This window comes from Hyaena hyaena, unplaced genomic scaffold (genome assembly GCF_003009895.1).
Source record: "Hyaena hyaena isolate Hyena2069 unplaced genomic scaffold, ASM300989v1 scaffold_0, whole genome shotgun sequence".
Taxonomy (NCBI): domain Eukaryota; kingdom Metazoa; phylum Chordata; class Mammalia; order Carnivora; family Hyaenidae; genus Hyaena; species Hyaena hyaena.
The window spans coordinates 4,217,001-4,240,577 of NW_024080632.1; the positions used below are offsets into that span (position 1 = coordinate 4,217,001).

Sequence of the window (23,577 nt, forward strand, 5' to 3'; positions counted from 1 at the left end):
AACCCAGAGATCCTGTGACTCAAACTGGAGACATCTGCAGCTGGTGAACCCCAGAGTTTAACTGGGGAGATGCACTTTACAGAGGTAAGATTCGTTTAACATTGTTTGTTTATAAAAACGCGGCTTACCTTTGCAAGCCTGTTCGTTCATCATGGAACATCCACACAGGAGGCCACGTTTCCATTTTCTTGGCAGCCCGAGTTCTCTGAACTTCAGAATGAGCGTTACCCTGATGTCCAGTGAAGGCATCCTCTTGCTTGGGAATTGCTTTACGGGTAACCGTGTTCTCTAGGTGAATAGTCCTCGGGGTTAGAGGGCCCGGTTTCTCCTGTCACGTTTCCAGGAGGACACCGGTCTGCCGAGCGGAGGTGGGGGGGGGGGGTGCATCACAGCTACCAGATGGAGGCCTCAGAACCAAGACCATATTCTCTGCAGGCTTGAGGCAGGCTCAGTCCTGTGATGGTTGCTCGGGAGCTCTCCCAAGTGTACTCAACAAACCGGTTAAGGTTAGAGCCCAGGACAGTTTCTCTATAGACGTGTCATTTTTAAAAATGAGCTTCAGGGGCGCCTGGGTGGCTTAGTCGGTTAAGCGTCCGACTTTCGCTTAGGTCATGATCTCGCGGTTCGTGGGTTCCAGCCCCGCGTCGGGCTCTGTGCTGACTGCCAGCTCAGAGCCTGGAGCCTGTTTCAGTCTGTGACTCCCTCTCTCTCTGACCCTCCCCTGCTCAAGCTGTCTCTCTCTCTCTCCTAGAAATAAATAAAACATTTAAAAAAAAACAAAACAGAAAAAAAAAATGAGCTTCAGAGGCAGCCAGCCTGAGTTAAATGCTGGCAAATTGCTGCTCTGATTCCATAGACCATAACAGATGAAGCAAAAAAAGGACCCTAAGCCAGAGGCAGTGCTTCGTGGATTAGGGCAGAACTTCCTACCCTAGAAAATAGGCTCCATCTCTCCTCTTCCAGGGAACCTGAGGGTGACAAAGGATAATCCCATGGCATGTCCAAAGCCTCGAATGTTCTCCTTCTGTACTGTGAGGACAGGAGCAAAGAGATGTCCTTGTATACCACTGTAGACCTTCAGACTTCTATGCGTATATTACCTGTTCAAAAACATTAAAGAGGCCGCACATGCCAGCTAGAAAATGCACATTGCAGAGAGAAACGTTTACCCTCTGCCTAACAAGTCTGTGTGTACCTAACTTAGGATGTGGTTATTTCAGTTGTCGAGCTTGTTAGACTAAAAATTTCTGTTGGCTATTCCCTAACACAAGATTCCTTCACATTACCTTTTAATTTAAAAAAAAAAAAAAAAAGTTTAGTTTTGTGAGAGAATGAGCAGGGGACGGGCACTGAGAGGGAGACACAGAATCAGAAGCAGGCTCCAGGCTCCGAGCTGTCAGCAGAGCCAGATGCAGGGCTCAAACTCAAGAACCGTGAGATCACGACTTGAGCCAAAGTTGGACGCTTAGTGGACTGAGCCACCCAGGCGCTACTCAAAACGCTCTTAAAAAAAATCCACCATTAAAACTTTTAATTCTCTTGCTAAAAATAAGCACCTGAGACAACGTCTATAAATCTAAGAGGAAACATCAAACACACTGGTTGAAGCTGAGACCATATGCAAATAAATCTCAATTTCCTAATTTAAGACCCACTGCTCAGCTTCTATCTCAGTTTGTTTACTATCACTTGCCGGCCTGTATTTGAAGACTTCTTTCCACCAAATTAGTGATTTGTGGACAAGGCTGAACTTCTGGAGTTCATGGTCTGAGAGGTACAGACAGGGTAGGTGCTTCAGCGGGGGATGAGCTTCATTGGCTCTGTGGTGAGGTCATGATCTGCTTACCGTGAATTATGGCCCGCACCTGCCCTGCGCTCTGCAGGCAAACAGGAGAGAAGGGTGTTTGAAATATCCACGAGGCCTTGGTTTGCATGCTTTGACCCTAAGAATTGGAAAAGTGGAAAGGTATGCTTTTCTTCACAACTAGGCCTTCTCCCCTATCTGACACCCTCCCCCCCTTCCCTTGCAGATCTGTTGATGGACTTGTAGATCCTGAGCACTTAAAGGCAGGTGGTGCTACCCACTGCAGAATCAACAAATAAAACCCAACAGGACTCAGCTGAGAAGCCAGCATTGCTTACAAACACACCTGCCCACTACCAGTGGGAAAGGGGACTGAGTCCACAGCCGGTCTCAACACCACCCTGCTTAGGCTTAGACATAAAAGTGATTTCAGATCATTCGTGTCCCAGGAACCTTTCTGCATAAGCTCCTATCGGGTTTCTCATTTGCTGGGTGGTTGTGGAGGAGTTAACATTAAAATCAGAGCTAGGTTCAAATTCTGACATTAGCCACTTCCCTCTTTTTTTTCAAGTATCAAATATTTTATTATCACTTTCTTGGTAACAGCTCTATTAAGAGATATTCACATTCCAAATCATTTACCCACTTTTTAAGTAAGCTACTCCCAGCGTGGGGCTTGAACTCACGACCCCAAGATCAAGAGTCCCATGCTTTTCCAAATGCGAAAGCCAGGCGTCCTGGCCACTTTTTAAGATCTTAGACAAGTTCTTTAATTTCTCAGTTTCCCCATTCACAAAGCAAGGCAACAGCTATTTGAGACTGCTGAAGAGCACCAGAAAGCACTCGGCACAATACCTGGTCATAGCCAACAGCAAATCTGTAGTTAACCTTACTGGTCAGTCAGCAGCTAAGGGAGATCACCGCAGGTCTTTGAAGGTGCTCCTGTCCCTTGTGAAGAAAGGTGCTACACCAGGCGCAGACACCCATTCGTGCTGAACCCAAGTGAATTAGGAACTGGCTAGGACAATGTAAGCAAAAGCATTTTTTAAAATCTAATTTTATTCCTAAAGTTCAAATTAGCTAGCGGTAGCACTGAAAATACACTTTCACTATACAAAACAGTGTAAACTGCTTACACGTTAATAAAGAATTTAACACACACACTCTCTAATGAATGAACCTAGAGGCAGCCCTTGCTCTAAAAAGCTGTACCTGAACAGAAATGGACATGTTGAGTCTAAGGCCCTGGCAGTTGACTATAGAATGTCCTTTGTTCCCAATTACGTTTAAACGCAGAAATAGCAACAATGTGGAAACTTACATTCATCAAATAGTAGCATTTAAAATATACATGACTAATAAAGTAGACATCAGGAGCCACTGCTCAGCGTGTACCGTGTCGGCCACTTGTGGACAGTGATCTCATCCAAAGAGAACAGAAGTTTCAAACATCTGAGTAGTTTAAGTTAAAAATAGGATGAAGGAGAAATAAGAGAACAGGATAAATGTTCTCCAAAGAGAGCAGTAAGCTGACGCTGTAAGCAGCCTGACTTCGTCAGCAAGTAGTGATCACGGACACGGGATGAAACCCAGCAAAACCTGGGAGCCGGCATGTCCACAGGCTGACAGGCGCATGGCACGGACCAACGTGGCCACAATTTAGGGTTGAATCTTTCTGTCCCCAGTTAATAGTGAAAATAATTTTTAAAAATAGTCTCAGCCTCTGAACAGTTAAGTTTCCAATCCCTTCTGTGCATTGAAATGTCTGGGATCAAGCCTGGGGGAGAGTGTCCTGTCGGGAAGAACCGGGGCTTCAGGACTTGAACACGTGCACGGCGCGCACCACATACTGCCGGCAGATGGGACACTCGCTCATGCGCTTGCCGCACTTGGTGCAGGTGACCATGTGCCCGCACTCGAGCAGGACACAGTCGATGACGGCATCCATGCAGATCCGGCACAGGCTGTCATCTTCCTCATCCTGCAGCTGCAGCCGCTCACCATCTGAAAGGCAACAGAGAGCTGGGGCTGTGGGCACCGCGCTGCCTGATGGGCACGCTAAGCAGTCACCTGGGGTGACTGCGGCAGGTGTCCAATGAGGCCAGGGTTGTAACTTCTCTGCACTTCCCTTCCATCTGCTGGAAATGGCCGTGATAATAATGTCTATGCCTTGTATTGTGAAGAATAAATGAGAAATGCTTAGGGCCAGGTATGAAATGCCCAACATCAAGTGGCCTGCACCTGGGGGGAAGTTTAGAAGTATCTTAAAGACCAACTGTATCCCTGGCCACCCAGGTACATTTGGAGTTTCTCTAACTCAAAATGGATAAGCCATCCTTGCTCTGTGGCCCCAGTTGGGTTCTGAGAAAATCCAACCTCTGAATAAGAAAAGTGCTGAATGAATTTTACAAAGTTCACCTCCGCCTGAGATTTGTCCCTGGAGCCATGGACACTGAGGCTTCCCTTTCTACAGGTTTTAGAGGGGATCAATATATCATGAATATAGTTAGAAAGAAAAGAAGAGGAATTCAGCCTTGAAGGGCCAGTAGTCTCTGAATTTAAGAGAAATAACAATGCCACAACAATCAGAAGATTCTCAAATCAAAACCAGGGACTGGGGAAAAAGGATTCATGGGATGAGCCAAAGGAGAAGACACTAGAGGGCTGCTGAGTGAATCAGAGGCTAGGCTTTGGTCCCCTCTCCCGCATGGAAATCTCCTTCCAACTCTTACAAGTTCTGAGCATAAAGCAGAGAAGCCAGGGTCTGTCAAGGGTATTAGGGAAGACTGCTGGGGTGAGTCTCAACATAAGTGGTTTCAGCCAGTCAAACTAGGGAAGATTCCAGCCGTGCTCCCAACAAAAGGAATATTCCACAAGGCTGGAGATTGGGTCAGGGATAGAGTGAGCAGTGGATTAACTGAAAAAAGGCACTTTGGCAAACGTGCCTGTCATGGCTTCCTCTACCATAAACTCCTGGAGGGCGGGGGTGAGGATGGCTATACATGACCAGCATGCACCATACACAGCTGGCATTTATATTTACGAAGTCAATGAGCTTTTTCTCTCACTGCGAGGATTCCGTTTCCCAGCCAAGGCGTGGGACCTCTGAGGATTAAGATCCTGTATCTGCCACCATGGGTGCCATCGCCTTAGGTATGCCCTAACACTTCCTGCATGTTTAGGGCATAAACCTATTCATCAATAATTGCTGTGTTACAACCAGATTTAGAGAAAAAAAACTCAAGATGGAAAAGTTAGTGATGGGAGGGCTGTTTAGAGAGGAACACAGTAGGTCAGTCTAAACACCACTAAAATTTTTTCTCTTGCCTATAAATGCCCTATGGCTTGGCCCTGTCACTGGCTGAGGATTTCTGCTCTGTACTTCATCAGTCAATAGTTGAGGAATTTTTAACCTCATCTTCTCACAACTCACACAGAAACCTAATACTTGATATAAGAACTACTTAACATCTTGCCTCTAGGGAATTTTTCCCCTCAGTTAGGATTTAAAAGCTACTATTGAGGGGCGCCTGGGTGGCTCAGTCGGTGAGGCATCTGACTTCAGCTCAGGTCATGATCTCACGGTTTGTGAGTTCAAGTCCCACGTTGAGCTCGGTGCTGACAGCTGAGAGCCTGGAGCCTGCTTCAGATTCTGTGTCTCCCTCTCTCTCTGACCCCCCCTGCTCACACACTCTCTCTCAAAAATAAATAACATTAAAAAAAATTTTTTTTAAATAAAAAATAAAAGCTACCATTGAGCTAATGGAAGTATTGGCCTGCCAGGTTAGTGAGAAAACACGCATTTTTATAGCGACAACAAATTTCATTAGACTTCTAACAAATTATGGCAAAGGAAATCAGATTGAACAAATGATTTCCTAACACCCCTGCCATTAGTGATCTCAGAGCCAACATCACAGAATACACTTACTACTTAACAGATTGACAAACATGTTCCTTCATCTAATTCGCTCAATAAAAGGATAGTTATTGCAAAAAACGTGCATTCATGGTGGCAGAAACAGCCCACTTTTTAAAAGCCAAAAGAAGGCTACTGGTGGGAAAGAAAGAAAGAAAGAAAGAAAGAAAGAAACCTACATGACTTTTGGTTTTCTTCATTCTCTTTGTATAACCGGTTTACTTTCTCTACCAGCTCCCATTTCTCACAACAGCCAGAATAGTTGACAAAATTCCGAGCCAGGATTTCCTTCAGCTGGCGCACGCTCATTCCTTCCACCTCGTCGAGGCTTGACAGGTCAGAGAGCGAAGCTCTCACTTGCTTCTTGGAGAGGCCGGGCATCTGCAATCACAGAGGGCTTCCGTGAGCTTCGTTCTGTGAACGCAGCCCTCCCACAGCTAGGCGACTACATACTCCCCTCGCCTCGTAGTCACCCCTGCCCCTGCTATTTTTCCCAGACATCTCATCAGTTCTTGAAGCGTTTTCTAGATTATGCTACATTCAAACCAGAAGGAACAGCCTGCGCTAAGGTGGCACAAAGCTGCACGGGCCCTCTCCCTGCCTGTCAGGTTCACCTGTCAAGGAAACCAAATTGACAGGCGTTCTCACCCGCTCCTCCAAGTTTTCGTCATCGTCATCATCCTCATCATCTTCGTCATCTTCATCATCATCATCATCTTCTTCTTCTTCTTCTTCTTCTTCCTCTGTGTTTGCTGAAGCTATTTCACTTTGTACCTACACATATAATCAATCTGATCAGGTCAGGAATCCTATTTTCCTAACGGTATCAACCCTGTTTTTGTCACTATTTATCACTGGAGAAAACCTTTCCACAGGTCCCCCCTGAGAATGACCCCAACACCTGGCATACTCCACAGCAACCTTGGATCCAAAGAGCTGGACCCTAAATGATTGCATAAACAACTTACATTCCATAAAGTGATCTCAAAAGCCAAGTTCCTTTGTGTGTGTGAATTTGTAAAACCTCACCAGAGCATTAACTCCCTGAGAAAGGTCCCAACACGAAATGCCAAAGCTGTAAGTATATGTAACTGCACCACATCGTTCTCCAAGGACCTGTGGAGGCTGGTCTAACTGGAGCCTCTAAGATACAGAGAGAAACTCAAACTCTGGGTTCAGCCCAGGTGGCAGGACCAATTGATTTGAAAGACCTCAATCCCACTACATCATACTCAGACATCCTGACTCCAAAGAATGCTTTTTAGGCTTCTTCACTGATGGCTGATGCTAGTTCTAGTTTTCAGAAATTCCTGAACAATCAGAGGTACTCTTCTTTAGGAAGAACACAAAGACGTTCAGTGTGGGTTATGTACCATCTTTCCGATTTTCCTCTTCAGACTTGATTTTGACCATAGCTCTACAATACTCTAGGTCAGTTCCCGGTTTCAGATTCCACCCCACTCACTGGTTCTCACGTACCATGTCGCGGCACCCAAAGACCCACACCTCTCGAGTGGGGTCCTATAACCAAAAGTGGCACAAAAGTCAGAGGTGTCGTATGTTTGAATCATTATTATGCCAGCTCTCATTTGGAAAAATAATAAAACTAGCTTGGACTTCTTTACTTTATGACTATTTAGGAGGGAAGTAGGCCAGATTTCCCTCTGCTTTTAACTGCTTCCTTCAGGGGAGAAAATTAAATGTGGAGAGAATTGTTCAAAACAATCCATTCAGCAGTTTAGAATCATGTACCAGCTGAACATTAATTACAAGCCCTTGCAGGTTATTCAAGCAGGATGCCCAAGGACCCCACTAGGACAATATTCTTCCATGGCATTTCTCTGAAGTTAGTAAATAATCACATCCTTTGACTAATTCAGATGGCTTTTTCCCATTATCTTAACTAGAATTAGAACAATTTTACTGTAGCAAAGCAACTGGGCCTGAGGTGAACTTACAGTATCATGTACATGGTCCCTGACAAATAATCCTGCAAATATTTATGCATTACTTTTCAGTCATTAATTCAATAGTTAGTATTTCACTTCTAAGGAAACTGAAGTAACTAGAGTCAAGAGACTGCGGAGCAGAGAGAGCAGACTCTGGGGCTCCCCACCACCAAGGCTCCGTGACCCCCAGAAGGGGAGCCTGAGTGCATGGGGGACAGCGGTGTGTGCAATCTCTGCTCCCACAGGGGACTGCAAAGCCATAAAGGCCCCACCACGCAGGGCGGAGCGGACACGCCAGGCCCGTGGGGGAATCGCAGCCTCGTACCTGTGCCAGAGCTCCAGATCCCAAGGTCCGGTCTCCACCCATAAGCTCTCCCTGAAACGAAGACACGGTAGCAGAAGGGGCTGTATAGTTTGAAAAAAATGAATGTGTGAAAAAGCTAGAAGTCTGGGACCGTGAGGAATTCAGGCTGCTCGTGTCCAGGTTGTCCTCAGAGCCCAGCCCGTGGTGGCAGAGAACTAGATCTACCAAGTCTTCCTTCTCTCGACAGGTATCGATGGGGATGTTTCGAAGAATGAGATACTGCCGGAGATCCTTAACTTTTAGTCGCATTAACTGTGGGCGCTGAAAGGCCGTCTCTTGTAATAAGTGACAAGTGGAACATCTACGGAGATTTTCTTGTAAGACGGAACAGACGGAACAAAAATCCTTCTTGCAGTCACAGCACACATGCTGGAGAAGAAACACAGAAAAGCAGCAGTCAATGACAGCCACCTACAGACCCCTGGGAAAGCACTAGTTTTCTTCCCGCCTTCTATTAAATATTCAATTTTAGTTCTTCTAAAGTCTCCCAAGGCACCTGGCTACTCTCACAGTCACTTTGGTGTTCCGGAAGCCATGAAAATCGAAACGCTTACTGCTCAGGCAGTTTGGATTCACAGAAGTTCAAGAACAGCCCTTTAAGAAAAACACACACTTTTGTGTTAATGAATTAAAACCTTTCCACCCCTTGGTGCAAACATGTAATTAGCAGAACAGAGCTGACTCAAACCACGTGGCAAAGAAAGCACCACCACAAACTCTTCCTGCTCTTTTCCTATGTGAATGATTTCCTCATTTAAAGACAAGCTGGGGTGCTTGCATGGCTTAGTCAGTTAAGCATCCGACTTCAGCTCAGGTCATGATCTCACAGTCCATGGGTTTGAGTCCCGCATCGGGCTCTGTGCTGACAGCTCAGAGCCTGGAGCCTGCTTCAGATTCTGTGTCTCCCTCTCTCTCTGCCCCTCCCCCACTTGCACGGTCTTTCTCTCAAAAATGAATAAATGTAAAAATAAATTAATTAATAAAAAATAAAGACAAGTTGGGTGAGAGACCCAACACAGGGACAGAGAAAGAGAAAGACAAATTATCTCAAGGTCATTCCAAGCAAATAGAGGATCTCACTATTTTAGTCATCTGTACCCTGCCCGAGGCCTAATCACACTCAAAGCCACTGGACTAACAAAGCTTAGAGACGACCCAAAGATGTGGCCCTTTCTACTTGCTGCACTGTTCCCACCAGCTAACACCTTGTTCCCGAAGTATTTCAGAGGATAAACTGGTGATCAAAGACTGTGAGATGGCCTTGCAATATGGTGGTTCTCAGAAAAAAAAGGACTTTCCATCCTAGAGAAAATAACTGTTTTAGCCCAACGGTTGTATGTTGACCCTCCACACAGTAGTTACCTTACACTTATTTCTTCACTTGAGTGAAGAATATGGGTAGGGTTACATTTTTTGGAACCTGAGGTCAGTTACAGTAAATCACCTCAACAAAACTGCATACCAATGAAATCCCTTGCTGCAGAACATAAGCATCATCAGGAAGAATGAAAGCACAGAGCTCAGAAGACGCCTGAGTAATGTGAGAACAATACCTCGTCAGAAAACTTGAGCAGTAATACAGTCCATTCAACTCAGCACTTTTTTTTTTATTTGAGAGAGAGGACAAGAGCACACTCCTGAGAGTGGGGGAGTGGGACAGAGAGAGAGAGAGAAAGAGAGAGAGAGGGAGCATCTTAAGCAGGCTCCATGCTCAGCACAGAGCCTAACACGGGGCTTGATCCCACAACCCTGGGATCATGACCTGAGCTGAAATGGAGACAGAGGCTCAACCAACGGAGCTATCCAGGAGCCCCTCATATTAATAAGAATTTTTTATATTTTTAGGGCACCTGAGTGGCTCAGTCGGTTAAGCGTCTGACTTTTGGTTTTGGCTCAGGTCATGATCTCATGGTTTGTGAGTTCGAGCCCCACATCAGGCTCTTCACTGACATCATGGAGCCTGCCTGGCATTCTCTCTCTCCCTTTGCTCTCTGCCTCTCCCATCTCATGCTCTCTCTCTCAAAATAAATAAACTTAAAGCTTTTTTTAAAGTGAGAATGCTCTACATAAGGTAACAGTAAAAAAAAAGAATTTTTCATAAAAAGAAATGATTCATTAGCACTCAAAATAACATACAATCAAGAATTGTGATGTGTCTTTTGCATAGAACATCTCATCCAACTCACCTTCTTTCTAAAGACTGAAAATGAAAGTCCACAGGCTTTGCAAACTATATTAGGCCCTTCCGCAGGTGTTGGTGGGTAAGTGGAAAAATCAGAATTTGGTGCAAATCTGAATGGGCCAGTGCCTCCTGCAAATCCTGACTGCTGGCCCCGGACAGCTCCAGTTCCCATGACTTCATTCAGCAGCCCACAGCATGAAGCCCACATAGACGTGGCACCCGCCTGGAAAGGGACATAAGTAGAGACCACAGTTTAAATCTGAGTGGAACTTGGGGTTTCTAGGAACTTCCGGGAATGCCATTCTGGAGAGACATTTGCTCTGAGTAACTTTGAGATTGTTCTTTTAATTGAGGTAAAATTGGTATATAATGAATTTTGGATGTACTTAATACTTGGATGCACTAGAAAGTGATTGCCACGAGTCCGGTTACCACCCATCACCATACAACTGAGCCCCTCTACCCATTTCGCCCATGGTCTCACCCCCTGCCCTCCCTTCTGGTAACCAGCAGTCTGTTCATCTGTGAGTTTGTCCATTGTTTGGTTTTTGAAATTCCACATATAAGTAAAAATATAATATTTGTCTTTCTCTGCCTGACTTATTTCACTTTGCGTAATTCCCGCAAGGTCCATCTGTGTTGTTACAAATGGCAAGATTTCCTTCTTTTTTACAGCTGAGTCGTATTCCGTTGTATGCATTAACCACAAAATATCATCATTCACATGAATATCATTCAATGGACACGTAGGTTGTTTTCATATGTTGGTTATTGTGATAATGCTGCCATGGGCATTGTGAGTACACAGATCTTTCCAAATTAGTGTTTTCATATTCTCCAAATCAATACCCAGAAGTGGAATAGCTGGATTATGGTAGTTCTAATTTTTCAAGGATTCTCCATACTGTTTTCCAGAGTGGCTGCACTAATTTACATTCTCACCAACAGCGTACTAAGGTTCCCTTTCCTTCACATGCTCTCCAACACATATTTCTTGTCTTTTTGATAACAGCCATTCTGGTAAGTGGGAGGGGAGATCTCACTGTGGTTTTCAGAGGTGTTTTTGTTTTTGTTTTTGTTTTGATAGAGACACAACATGAGCAGGGGAGGGGCAGAGAGAGAGGGAGACACTGAATTCGAAGCAGGCTCCAGGCTCCGAGCTGTCAGGGACACAGTCCGACACGGGGCTCAAACCCACAAACCATGAGATCATGACCTGAGCTGAAGTTGGACGCCCAACCGACTGAGCCATCTAGGCACCCCGAGAAATTATTATTTTAAGCATCACAATTTTAAGCTCTTTGGAAAGAGATAATTTTCTGGTATTTTCAAAGAATATTTGGCAATGGGTAAACTCATGACACATTGTTAAACAAAAGGAAAAGATACAACATGAACCCAATTTTGTTAAAAAAAAAATCCATACACACTGAAAATGATACGCACGCACGTACACGCACACACAAATGACTGGACAGAAGTACCGGCTCTGTGACATGTGGGATATGCTTACACCAAAATAACTTCTTGTTGCTTATCTGAAATTCAAACTTAACGTAGCATCCTGTATTCCATCTGGCAACCTTCAGCTGGTGGCCACTGTATTAGATAGCACAATAAAGCAGGTAAGCACCCAACTGTGGCTCAAGTCATGACCTTGAGGTCTGCGAGTTTGAGTTCTGCATTGGGCTCTCTGCCACATCAGATTCTCTGTCCCCCTCTCTGCCCCTTCTCCACATGCTCGTGCGCTCTCTCTCAAATATAAACATTTTTAAAAAAGTATATACATTCAAATTACTTAATTTCATTAAACTTCTGTTCTCACTCATAGCCATGTATAATAAAGTATGGCATATATAAATTTTTAATTTTTTTATGACTGGGAAAAACATCAAAATGGCAACTGAAGCTCTAGGTTTTTAAGTAACTTGTATACAATTATTTTCTCAAGTTTTGCTCTACTTTCCAAACTTTTTATAAAGAATACATTGCTTTGACATTAAAAACATATTTTCATAAAAGCAGTGATCCTATCTTTTCAAACGGAAAATACGAAACAATTTCTGATGACTAGATAACTGTCATGAACTTCCAGGGAGTAAGGGCTATTTGTCCACTGAAGGTCCTGAAATTAATGTACTGCCTTTTGGATTTTTCTCTCTTATCTTCCCTTTTTTTTTTTTTAATATTTTTATTTATTTCTAGGAGAGAGAGAGACAGCGTGAGCAGTGGAGGGTCAGAGAGGGAGTCACAGACTGAAACAGGCTCCAGGCTCTGAGCTGGCAGTCAGCACAGAGCCCAAAGCGGGGCTTGAATCCACGAACTGCGAGATCATGACCTAAGCAAAAGTCAGATACTTAACCGACTAAGCCACCCAGGCGCCCTTCTTATCTTCCCTTTCTGAGCGGCACCACTGCTAACATTATACTCGTGTCCAGCACCCTCCTTTTTTACTGCAGACTCAGCTGATAACCAAGCATGTCAGAAGTATATATGAAAATATATTTTCAGTGAGGGCTCAAGGTACTTTCCCAAGCAAAATATAAAAGATGTAGTGTTTGGAACCAATGAACTGTTTGCCCCTTGTCCTAATTCTTAAGCATATTCTAGACTCTAGATAATGTGATAGGTAATGGAAGTCCAGGTAGGTGAGATCTGATTAGTTAAAACGGTCACATAGTTTCATATTTTATTATCTAACTCTATCAAACATTTACTATTTGTCCAACAAGCTCTTAAAAATGTTTTTTCTAAACAACCTCAAAAGGCTATTTAGAATGTTATAGAAGGATCATGCTATTCTTGCTACTTCCCACAAGTAACATACTATATTAAATATAGGGAAAGGAGGAAGGTAAAGCAATAAGAAACCACAATATAAGGTTCAAACAGTCTTAAGTATCAGGGTCACTGATGTGAGTATTATATGGCTCCATACCCTATAATTCTAGAGAAACAGTGATGCCTTTAAAAGTCAGTTAAATTATAATTAATAGTTCATACCTTTAAATATATACCTCAGACTTGAGAGCCATGGTATGTTCAAACATAAAAGTATGAAAATCCAGATTTATTAAGTTCATTTAAAGTGAGTGTTCTTTTTTGTGGGGAGCACAGCATAATGTATAGAGGTGCCAAATCCATCTAGTTATTATGCAGTATACCTGAACCTAATGCAACATTGCATATACTTCAATAAAAATTGTAAAAATGCATTTTAAACAAAGCATTCTTTTAGCAAAAGATTTACCTTCAGTGCTTTAAACAATGAGCTCTTGGGGTGCCTGGCTGACTCATTTGGTAGAGCACAGGACTCTTGATCTCCGGGGTCATGAGTTTGAGCCCCACTTTAGGCACAGAGATTACTTCTCTCTCTCACACGCATGCACAATGAGCTCTTAAAACTGAAAATGTTTTTAAAATTTCAATTTGCAGAACACCTGAAACTAATATACTGTGTTAGTTACACTGGAATTAAAAATATATAAAATAATGGTTTTCAAGTTTACTGTTGGAAACTAAAAATTCAATTTGCACGTAACATTTTTGGGAAGGAAATATCTCAAATGCAGAAAGCATCACTGGGATAAACTCTTCTTCATTCCAGGATTTAAAGAAGTAAAGTTCTGGGTAAGCTTCCACTTCCTGCTGACCTAGCTACACTACAGTTAAATAGCTGTGTTGGCTTTTATCCATAACCCTCTGACTCCCGGTGATGCTGCCTCCCCCAAACAACTGAAAGATCCTTGTAGACACGACGGAAAGTTCCTTGTGGACACGACTCCCTTCTTCCACACCATCTAGTTCCACCACCATGACTGATAAGAAAATAACCGTGTAAAAGGTTTCTTCATATTACCTCTTAAAAGGCAACGTAACATTACATTTTGCAAGCTACCCAGAAAGATCCAATTGTGTCTTGCTGAGAAAGTATTAAAGGTAAGAAGGACTCTAACCTAGCAGGTACGAAATCTCAGATGAAGGTGCCTCTTAAGTAGCACTGTCACACAGTTTGTTTTCTGCCAGAAAGCAGTTTTACAATGAGAATTAAGGAAGAATACACACTTTCAAACCGTATAAATGAGTAGGATGATTACAATTCTAGGCTGCAAATATTCACAGCTCTTGTGAAGGGAACAGAAGGATTTACTTGGGGAAAACAGGTAGAATCTCTATACAGATATCAATATTGGAGAGTAACAACTTTATCCCATTCCTCGTTTCTATAAAGGGGAGGGAATTTCTTCTTCATTCCCCAGAAGGTAAAAGAACACTCCTATCTTCCTTTGTTCATCAAAGGAATAAAATAAAAAAAATAAAAAATAAATATTTTAAAATAAAATTAAAAAAATAAAAAATAAATAAAAAAATAAATAAAAATAAAAAAGCTCAAGGCAACCCTCAAAGTGTTGTCCCAGGCAAAGGTATGTTACTACAACCTAATACTTAGTATAACTTGGCCAAAGACCATAGCAGAAGGAAAGGAGAAGCACCAAAAAAGATTTAGATCTCAGCCTCATCAGCACTGGGAATTTAGACAAAATTTCCCAATAATACTCACACTTCAGGGTAACCCTACCTACTTATACTGTTACCCTCTGATGATAGCATTTGCAACACTCCAGCCTTCTTCAAAGTTCAACAATTTGCAATCGCGGAAGCCCCAGTCACTAGTTTTACTTCAAGTACCTTTCCTTCCCATCCAATATATTTTTAAAAATTAATTTCCATTTCCCCCCTTTAACCCCACGTTTTCTGGCACCCTAGTACTCAGGTGAAGATGATCTCTTCAGTGATTCCACCTCCCTGACTTCCTGGGAACAGGGATTTTTAGTTCTGCACCTCAGGGGCTGCTGCCTTGGTCTCCTGCTAGGAACCCGTATAGGCCTGGGACATGGCCCTAAAAATAGTGTTTGGATTCAACAGGGGAGCCTTAAAAAATACCGATGCCTGGGTCCCAGCCTGAGTTTAGCCTGAGGCATCAGAATTTTTTTTAAGATTATTTTTTAAAGTAATCTCTACCCCCAACATAGGGCTTGAACTCACAACCCAGAAACTAAGAGTCACATGCTCCCCTGAGCCAGCCAGGTACCCCCAGAATTTTAAGCTCCCCACTTGATTCAAATTACAGCAGAGGTTACAAGGTTAACACCTGCTCAGTTTAGGTGATTTCTCTTTCCTGCCTACATGTTTCAGCTGGAAAACCACTCTGAGCAGAGTGCGGACAAAAAGAGGCTGTGGTTACTTCTAGAAGCCTGGGCCCCTTGAGTCCCAGGACCAACACCTGAGCCAAACGTTCCTCATGACTTGTGGACAATCCTTCCCTGCAGGAGTAGGGCACACCTCCGCTGTTTCCTCTCCCTCTATGGTCTCCCCTAGGCCCTTCAGAAAGGTTCGGCTGAGTTTTTAACAATTTCACCTGATTCTTAAATTAGTTCCTTTCCACATATTGGCCTGGAACTTTTGTTGAAATTTGGTGCCTTCTTTCATTTTTAATTTATTCCATCATTTTATTTACTCTTTGCTTTTTGGCCCCAACTTATTTCCTAACGTATTCCTCTCCACGTTCTCTTGTGTGAAATGTCCAATACTGGGAGGAAGAAAGCGATTTCTGGGTCAACAGCAGCCGTTGTTCAGACTATTTTTGTCCTTCTTCACCTGCAAGTTGAAGAATCCATCTGGAAGATTATTCCTCCCTGGCTTGGTTGAGCTCCATTTCCTTGCCTCCCCTTTAGTAGGTTTCATCTTCCAGCACTTTTCCTTAACTTCCCAAGTCCCTAAATTTTTTTTTCTGCGTGCCCTCTCAGGGCACAGGCATTCCTACCTCACAACCGTTACCGTGACGTTCACCTAATAATGCTTGAAGTGCCCTACACTGCTTTTCCCCTTTCAAATCTGTCCAGATTTTGTTACTACTTGGTCTAATAGTCCCAATTTTCACATGACACAATGTATAAAAGTAGGAAAGTATTTCAGAGAGTGTTTTCCCAGCAGTTTACGGAATGTGGGCTCTTGAAGGGGGGTGTGGAGAAGGAACATGCCAGTTGATCCGCTGAGCTCTTGACTCTCTCTGCCTCTAGATCCCTAGAGCCCAGTTACCTTATCTCATTGGTATTAGCCAAAGAGCTTCCCTTTTTTTGCATCTTCCCTTTAAAAGCTTTAGATTTAGAGACCCGGGTTCATGTTCTTTCCCACAGTCTTCTCTATCCTTTAAGATCTTCCACCAGTTTAAACAGCCTGCATTCCCTTATTTTTCCTTTGTTCATTCTCTGTTCACCTTTTGGTAATAAGACTGGAGCATATTTTCCAAACTACTACATTTCCTCCTAGATTTTCTGAGCAAACTTAATTCCTAGACAGTATACAAGGCACAGCCCTTTGGCTTTTAAATGTGCACTAAAGTCACTGAGTTGTTACTCTGCCCCAATTTCATAAAGGTGTGATATTTACACAGGGGTCGCCATTCATCTTTTGATAAAAAAAAAAAAAAAAAAAAAAAAAAGCTACCCTTCTATGAGTGAAGCCAAAGTCCAGATCTCTGAAAACTACAGCTATGATCTGTGACTAACAATTCTAAATCCTACTTGGGATCATGGCTGAGAGCAAGATTCTACAGGCTAAACCACATGAATCCAAGAGGTTGGAAGAACAATCTGTAAAGATGGCAACATTTCCTCCCTTGACCATAAATGTAGTTCAGAAATGGAAAATAACTGAATAAGACAACTATCTACTATGACTGGCACAAAACTAACTCAGGGAATTTAACTGTGTTTGCAGTTTATTTTCTATTCACCGATGACTAGTGAAATTATTTTCATGATAATCTAAGCCCTCTCCTATATACCCCCCTACGCCAAAACTACTCCCGAATAGAATACTCAAGGGACATGGCCTACCTGGCTTGTATAGGCTAAGAACTAGATATCATACTAAAAACTCATATGGCCCATGGTAAAAAATGAAGGTCTAAAGCCTTTTGCCTGGACTGGCCCAGACACCTAGACCTCCTCATGTTATTCTGGTATCCAATGCCAGTTTTTGTGTTTTTTCCAAAGCCAGTGCACCAAGATTTTGGGGGGGGGGGGAGGGGAGGTAATGACAACTCCCAATTGGGAACTAATTAAGAAATAATACAAACAGAAATGTAAATTTTTTTTTTCTTACGCCAATTTGAAAGCATGATTTTAGCTCTGTAGCCCATTAGTCTTGGTAACAGGCCAGTCACCAGCACAGCTGACCAACAGCAGCTTGCTGTCCAGTTGATCAGAATGCCACCACCCCATAGGAAGACAGATCTGAGAAAGTCCCAGAAAGTACCATGTGGCTCCTGTGCTAAAACTTACCTACATAAAAGTTCTCTTCTCTCTCTGATACCATAAATGCTGAAAGTGTTTGTATTATATTGTTTCTTCCTAGAAGAGGAATTAGAAAGTCTCTCCCCTCTGTATGAGTATAGAGGGGGTGAGTGTATCCCAAACCTTGACAATTTGCCTGCAAGTGGGACTGAGTTTCCAGTGCTGTGACATTTATTTCCATGATACACCACCAGTTTTAGAAGCACTCTCTCAGATTCCTCAGATTCACACAATGTAAGCCCATTCTGATCATCATTTCAGTCAAAAGCAAGAGGAAATATGTTGTATCTCTGGCTTCTTTCTGGAAGAGTGCCAGGTTTTCAAATGGCTTCAAGGTTCAACCATCTTTGATTGAATGTGTGTATGTGATCTAATATGCTTTTAGAATCCCTGCAGGGGTAGAATAATTTCAAAATGCTCAATTAAAAAATGTTTGCTGCAAATTTTGAATCCTATTCTAAACCACATCAGGATGTGATCCTTTTTAATGATTCCACCAAATACAGCAGTAACTAGGCAAATTAGAATGAAGAATAAAAAAAGCCATGCTGGTTTCCATGAAGATTAAATGACAGTCAATGAAAGAGAAAGTTGATGCATTTGAAAACAGCAGGAAAAAAACCAGAAAATAAGCTCTGTGCCCATCTTGGGACTTGAACTCCCGACCCCAAGATAAGGGTTGCATGCTCCACGAACTAAACCAGCCAGTTACCCCTTTATCATTTGCTTTTGATTAAAATAGGTAAAGAGCAGTAATAATAATGCCACCTCCTAAGAGCTGCTTGCCATAACTCTCAATTAAATACATTATACAGTTACCTTAAAGATGAACCTCCAGGTTTCAAACTCAAGAATATTAATTTTCTTGGATGTTGTATGAAGCTAACTAGGACAAAGCAGGAATCCAATTCTTCCACCAATGAAAACTTTGCCAGAGTTTCAACTCCCAACAATTTTGTTTGCTAAAACTTAATGTCCTTGTGTTAAACAACATGAAAAAGTATTTCAAATCTTACCACTAGTGATGATAAAAAAAAAAAAAAAAAGGTTTACAGTTTCCTACAGAACTCAGGACTACCAGAAGAAAACAAAGCAGAAGAGACAGTTGAGATAATTATCAAAAATCTTTAACTTATGTAGAGCCACATGAGAAGCGCATGCTCCTTAAAATGTGAAAGGATTTCTTATTGAAATTATCAACTATCTTATTTAATTATCTACTAATCAGACTATATACCACAAAGGAAGAAATTCTACGTTCTAAATTCTTTCTCTCATACAACGTGGACATTAAGCAAGCTGCAAAAACAGATGATGATCTTAAAATGCATATTTTTAGACAAGCCATTTGGCCAAACTGATGGATGGATTTTTACAATAAGGTGTTCTGGGGTACCTGAGTGGCTCAGTTGGTTAAGTGCCCGACCTGGGCTCAGGTCATGATCTCCTGGTTCGTGGGTTCGAGCCCCGCACTGGGCTCTGTGCTGACAGCTCAGAGCCTGGAGCCTGCTTCAGATTCTGTGTCTCCCCCTCCCCCCCTCTGCTCCTCCCCCACTCACACTCTGTCTGTCTCTCTCTCATGAACAAACATTTTTAAAAAAGTGTTCTAGAAATCATAAATGTTACATTCCTCATATACATATATATATATGTTTAAACAGTATACTTGATCCTTAGCACCACTCCACCTTTCAAAGAGGTGGGGGGAGGAAATTATATCCAACAGATTACTTTGTCCTTAATTTCTCATTTTGAGCTTGGAAGAATGAACATGATTAGTACAATTAAGGGTGAGACTAATATAGGGGCAACTGGGTGGGTCAGCCAGTTAAGCATCTGACTTTGGCTCAGGTTGTGATCTCAAAATTCCTGAGTTCCAGCCCCGCACTGGGCTTAGTGCTGTCAGCATAGAGCCTGCTTCAGATCCTCGACTCCCTCTCTCTCTCTCAAAAATAAATGTTAAAAAAACCCAAAAACCTGAGATCAGTATAAATATGGAAAAACAGGAAAGAGGATTAAATCAAATTAGTATATGACACCAAGATGGATTTTTTTTTTAAACCCATATAGGGCGTTAATTAGATGCTACTCTAGTTACTGGAGTCTTTGAGTGGTAAAACTTACTTCAAAACATCAGTTTCTAAATAAACAAGTTAAAGTAAGAAAATACCGATTCCACACACACTAAAGTCAGCTACTCCTGGGTTTGAGTGAAGATGTAATTTTCTGATTGCTTAACCTTTTAAAAGGAATTTAATTCTACTGAAAGTAGTACTTGCTTGGGTGAACATTCACATGTTAGAATTCCAGGACATCAGGAATCACTGACCCTGCCCAGAAATCTACAGACGAGCATAGTCTACAATTTCAATTTTAAACAAATTTAGATAATAAATAGCCAAAATCCTGTATTTCATGAATCCACTTTCTATAAAAACATAAATGAAAAGCAGCAATCTTCATAATGGTCCTCTTTGCACACACTGCTGTCTATTTAGGTCTGCACTTTGCTTCAAAAAGTATATACCTTTGCTACATTTTTACCTACCACCAAACTTTGTTTCTAAAATTTCAACTCAGCAGTATCTTCCACTTAAATTGATTTTAAAGAACTAGATTAAAAAAGTTAACTCTGGACCCGTCCCTACTTCTCTCTTTCTACATCTGGTTCATTGATGGGCCACAAATGTAATACTCAAGATACTGACATTGAGATCACACACACACACACACACACACACACACACACACACACACCTATTTTGTTCCTGAATCTTAACACAGCAAGATGATGGTTTTCAGGAAAGAAAGCTAGTTTTAGGTATTTTAACAGGCATTCTAAATTAAAATATTTTATAACTATACCAGGAAGTTAAAAATAAGGTGTTAGGGATGCCTGGGTGGCTTAGTCGTTTGGGCATGCAATTCTTGATTTTAGCTCAGGTCATGATCCCTTGGTTCGTGGGTTTGAGCAATGAGTCTGCTTAGGATTCTCTTTTTCCCTCTCCTGCCCCTTCCCTGCTTGCACTGTCTCTCTCAAATCAATTTTTTAAAAACATTAAAAAAAAAGTCTTACAGTATCCTCAAACTTTCACACACTGTTCAAAAAGCTATTTCCGGGGCACTTGGGTGGCTCAGACAGCTCAGCGACTGACTACAGCTCAGGTCATGATCTCACCGATCGTGATATCAAGTCCCCACAACGGACTCTGTACTGACAGCTCAGAGCCTGGAGCCTACTTCAGATTCTGTGTCTCCCTCTCTCTCTCTCTCTCTCTCTGCCCCTCCTCTGCTCATGCTGTCTCTCTCTCTCTCTCTCTCAAAAATAAACATTAAAAAACAAGTTATTTCCAAAAACCTTCCTTGTTTCCTGCGGCCAGAAATCTTTCTTGCTCCAGAACATTTAGGTTTTGATATCTTACATCATAGGCTGCTTTGTAACACGGTTGAGGACCCATTTTCTCTCCTGATTGGCAAACTCCTAAAAGGTGGGGCTGCATTTTCAATTACTTCAACTCAGCGAGTCTCCCTCTTACTACCGCAAAAATACTTGCTGAATGTCTCCAGCCATTTGACACTCCCTATCAATCTTCCACGGTGAATCGGTGGGGTTTTGTGAAGGTGCGGTGTGAGGCTAGCGGTTCCCGGCTATCTTCCTTACCCACGGCGAGCACACTTCCTCACTGGGACTAATAAAACTGTCCAGGTCTCAAAGAGGATCACCTTATCCCGCTTGGTTGGAGTTCAGCAAATGAATCAATACCTGAATTGACTGTCGTACACAGAGCTCTTCAGAACTCTCAGCGATCGAGTTGAGAAAATCGGCTCCCCAAAGTAGGCCAGAGTCTCCCCCTTCCCCTTCAACTTATCACTCACTGCTGTTCCCACGCTCTCACACCCACCTTGAAGAACTCAAGCTGTCAAATTACTTGCTGCGTACCTAGAGGCGATGCAAACACCTCTAGTTTGCTAGCGCTCTAGGTCACGGCCCCAGTGAAAAGCCTGAGATCCTTCAGCAGGGCGCCCCGAGCCATTTCTAACCTGTTAGCCTGGCCCCAGCCTCACGACTCTCCACACTAACTCCTTTTTCTCCTCATCCTGCAGACTGCATCCTGCGACAGTCCCGTAGTGTTCCCGACATCTGGGTTAGTTCAAGGACTCGAGACGGGAGAGGGCACGCTGTGGGCAAAAGCATGGAGGGCTGAGGCGGGAACTAGGGGGTCTGCCTCAGGTCCCCGAGGAAGAGGACCGGGCCAGGAGCAAAGACGAGCCAACCAGGCTTGACCGCGGGGGACTCCCGTCCTCTCCTGCCTCCTCAGGCTCGCTGCAGGGAGGCGCTGCGGGAGCTGGAGAGGTCCCGGAGCCCAGGATCTCCGCTCTGGGCCGGTCAGGGCCCGGACGCCGGCCCGGGACGCCCCTCAGCAGAGCTCTCCGAGGTGCCGCCGGGGTTAGCCGCTGAGGCAAAAGGAAGGCACTTCAGGCGTCCCGGCCACTTAGGAGAGGCGAGGAGGAACTGCCCGGCCCCACCGGCCTCTCACCTTCATGGCCGCGACCGCCGCGTCTCGGTCGGCTCTGCCGGGGAACTAAGCACCATAGCAGCTCCTCGCACAGCCGCCCTCCTTCCTTCTGGGCCGCGATTACGGCGCCTCCCGCGGCGACCGAGCGTCCGGACGTCAGGGGCGTAGTCACGCCCGCCTCACGCCCCCGGGAAGAGCGCCGAGCGGCGGCGGAGTCGGCCAATCCGGAGCCAGTTCTTGGGGGGCCGGTCACCAGAGCCAATGAAGTGGGGGGAAAGGGGCGGGGCCTCCGGCCTGCCGGGTAGCCGGAGGAAGACTCCATTCCGTCCGGGGCCGAGTTGGGCGGGTCTGGGCGTTGGCGGGAGGTACCCCCTGGGGCGCATTTCTTGGTTGGGTCGTTGAAATAAGAGTCAGCGTTCCCTGAGGAACCTGTGTAAGCAGAGATTTAGCTTTGGGGCTAGTGGTAAAGTCTCCAGGGCAGTGAAGGCAGAAAGGGGTGTGGTAATTTGAAAGCGCCGGTTGGATTGAAGGCTTTTTTTTTTTAATAGCTGTCAGAGCTGGGCCTCGGATTTCCTCCCGGAACTTTCAAGCCTCTCAACACTCGGTAATGACCTTAGGTCTCCTCTCGGGAGGGTCAGGTGAGCTGCGGCAAGCTGCGCACTCAAAGACGCGGCTTTAAAACCAAGGTTTTATTGAAAACACTTGAACCAACGGTTCTCAAATCCCAGCTGCTCTTTTAGAACGACGTTCAAAACAACCAAATCCTAACACAGTGAGAGAATTCAGATGAGACCTTGGAGTTGACTTTATTTAGAGAAAATTGAGGTTGTAAAATAAAGTATCGGTTTCTTCAGTCCGACTGTATGACATTACGTTGGTTTTCCTACACTTCCTCTCCCCTCTAACTCCATCAGTATGTAGAGAAAGACACAGGAAGATGCCAATTCACTTACCTCTCATGAGGACCTAAGACTGTTGTATTTCCTTTTTAAACAGGTTTGCTTATATGCACCATGTGGGATTTAACGCCGTTTCCTCAGGTGGCAAAAATACTTATTTTTTAGCTTCTATTTTAGCGTACTTGTTTTTCTTCAAGGGCTGCTGAGATAATGCCATTTAACTTCTTACCCAGTATAGTCCTGAATTTTCTTCTTTGGAAAAAATGCACCACGTTGGAGCAGCAGCGAGAGCTTTGCTGGAAAAGAAAGTATAAATTTATTCTTCTAATGATCCAGGCACAAAGAAACTCAGTAAAAACTCGCTGGTAGTACAAAGCCATAATTCTCTTCTCATAAGAAGAAAAGCTGGCAGGCCTACCTCAAAGTTAAGGAAGAAGCACATGAAAAGATACTTAACATCATTAGCCATTGGGGAAGTGTAAATCAAAACCACAATGAGATTCCACTTCACACCCAGTCGGATGGCTAAAATCAAACAAATAATTAACATTGCAAGGATATGGAGAAACTGGAGCCTTAGTATAT

General features: G+C 43.5%; 1 protein-coding gene across 3 annotated transcripts; it reads right to left on the reverse strand.

Annotated features, from left to right (window-relative positions):
• Positions 1-2,403: 2,403 nt before the first annotated feature.
• On the reverse strand, positions 2,404-22,199 carry RNF34 (ring finger protein 34). 3 transcript variants are annotated; one of them, XM_039256660.1, is made up of 7 exons: positions 22,115-22,199; positions 21,618-21,755; positions 10,223-10,441; positions 7,998-8,405; positions 6,372-6,497; positions 5,903-6,104; positions 2,404-3,808 (listed from the first exon to the last, which is right to left on the reverse strand). In XM_039256660.1, the coding sequence occupies exons 3-7, from the start codon at positions 10,424-10,426 to the stop codon at positions 3,618-3,620; spliced, it is 1,131 nt and encodes a 376-aa protein (XP_039112591.1). In that variant the 5' UTR covers positions 10,427-10,441; positions 21,618-21,755; positions 22,115-22,199; the 3' UTR covers positions 2,404-3,617. The 3 variants fall into 3 exon arrangements, with proteins under 3 accessions (XP_039112591.1, XP_039112515.1, XP_039112445.1); XM_039256584.1 differs by lacking the exon at positions 21,618-21,755; XM_039256514.1 differs by lacking the exons at positions 21,618-21,755; positions 22,115-22,199 and adding an exon at positions 15,877-15,983.
• Between the last annotated feature and the right edge of the window lie 1,378 nt (positions 22,200-23,577).

Excerpts from the sequence above, each read along its gene's own strand:
- RNF34 (XM_039256514.1), bottom strand. The coding sequence starts at position 15,963 with ATGAAACCTACTAAAGGGGAGGCAAGGAAATGGAGCTCAACCAAGCCA. Across the intron at positions 10,442-15,876 it reads ATGGATTCTTCAACTTGCAG|GCGGGTGCCACGTCTATGTG; the intron begins GTGAAGAAGGAC and ends GTCCCTTTCCAG. Across the intron at positions 3,809-5,902 it reads TGAAGAAAACCAAAAGTCAT|ATGGTGAGCGGCTGCAGCTG; the intron begins GTAGGTTTCTTT and ends GTTGCCTTTCAG.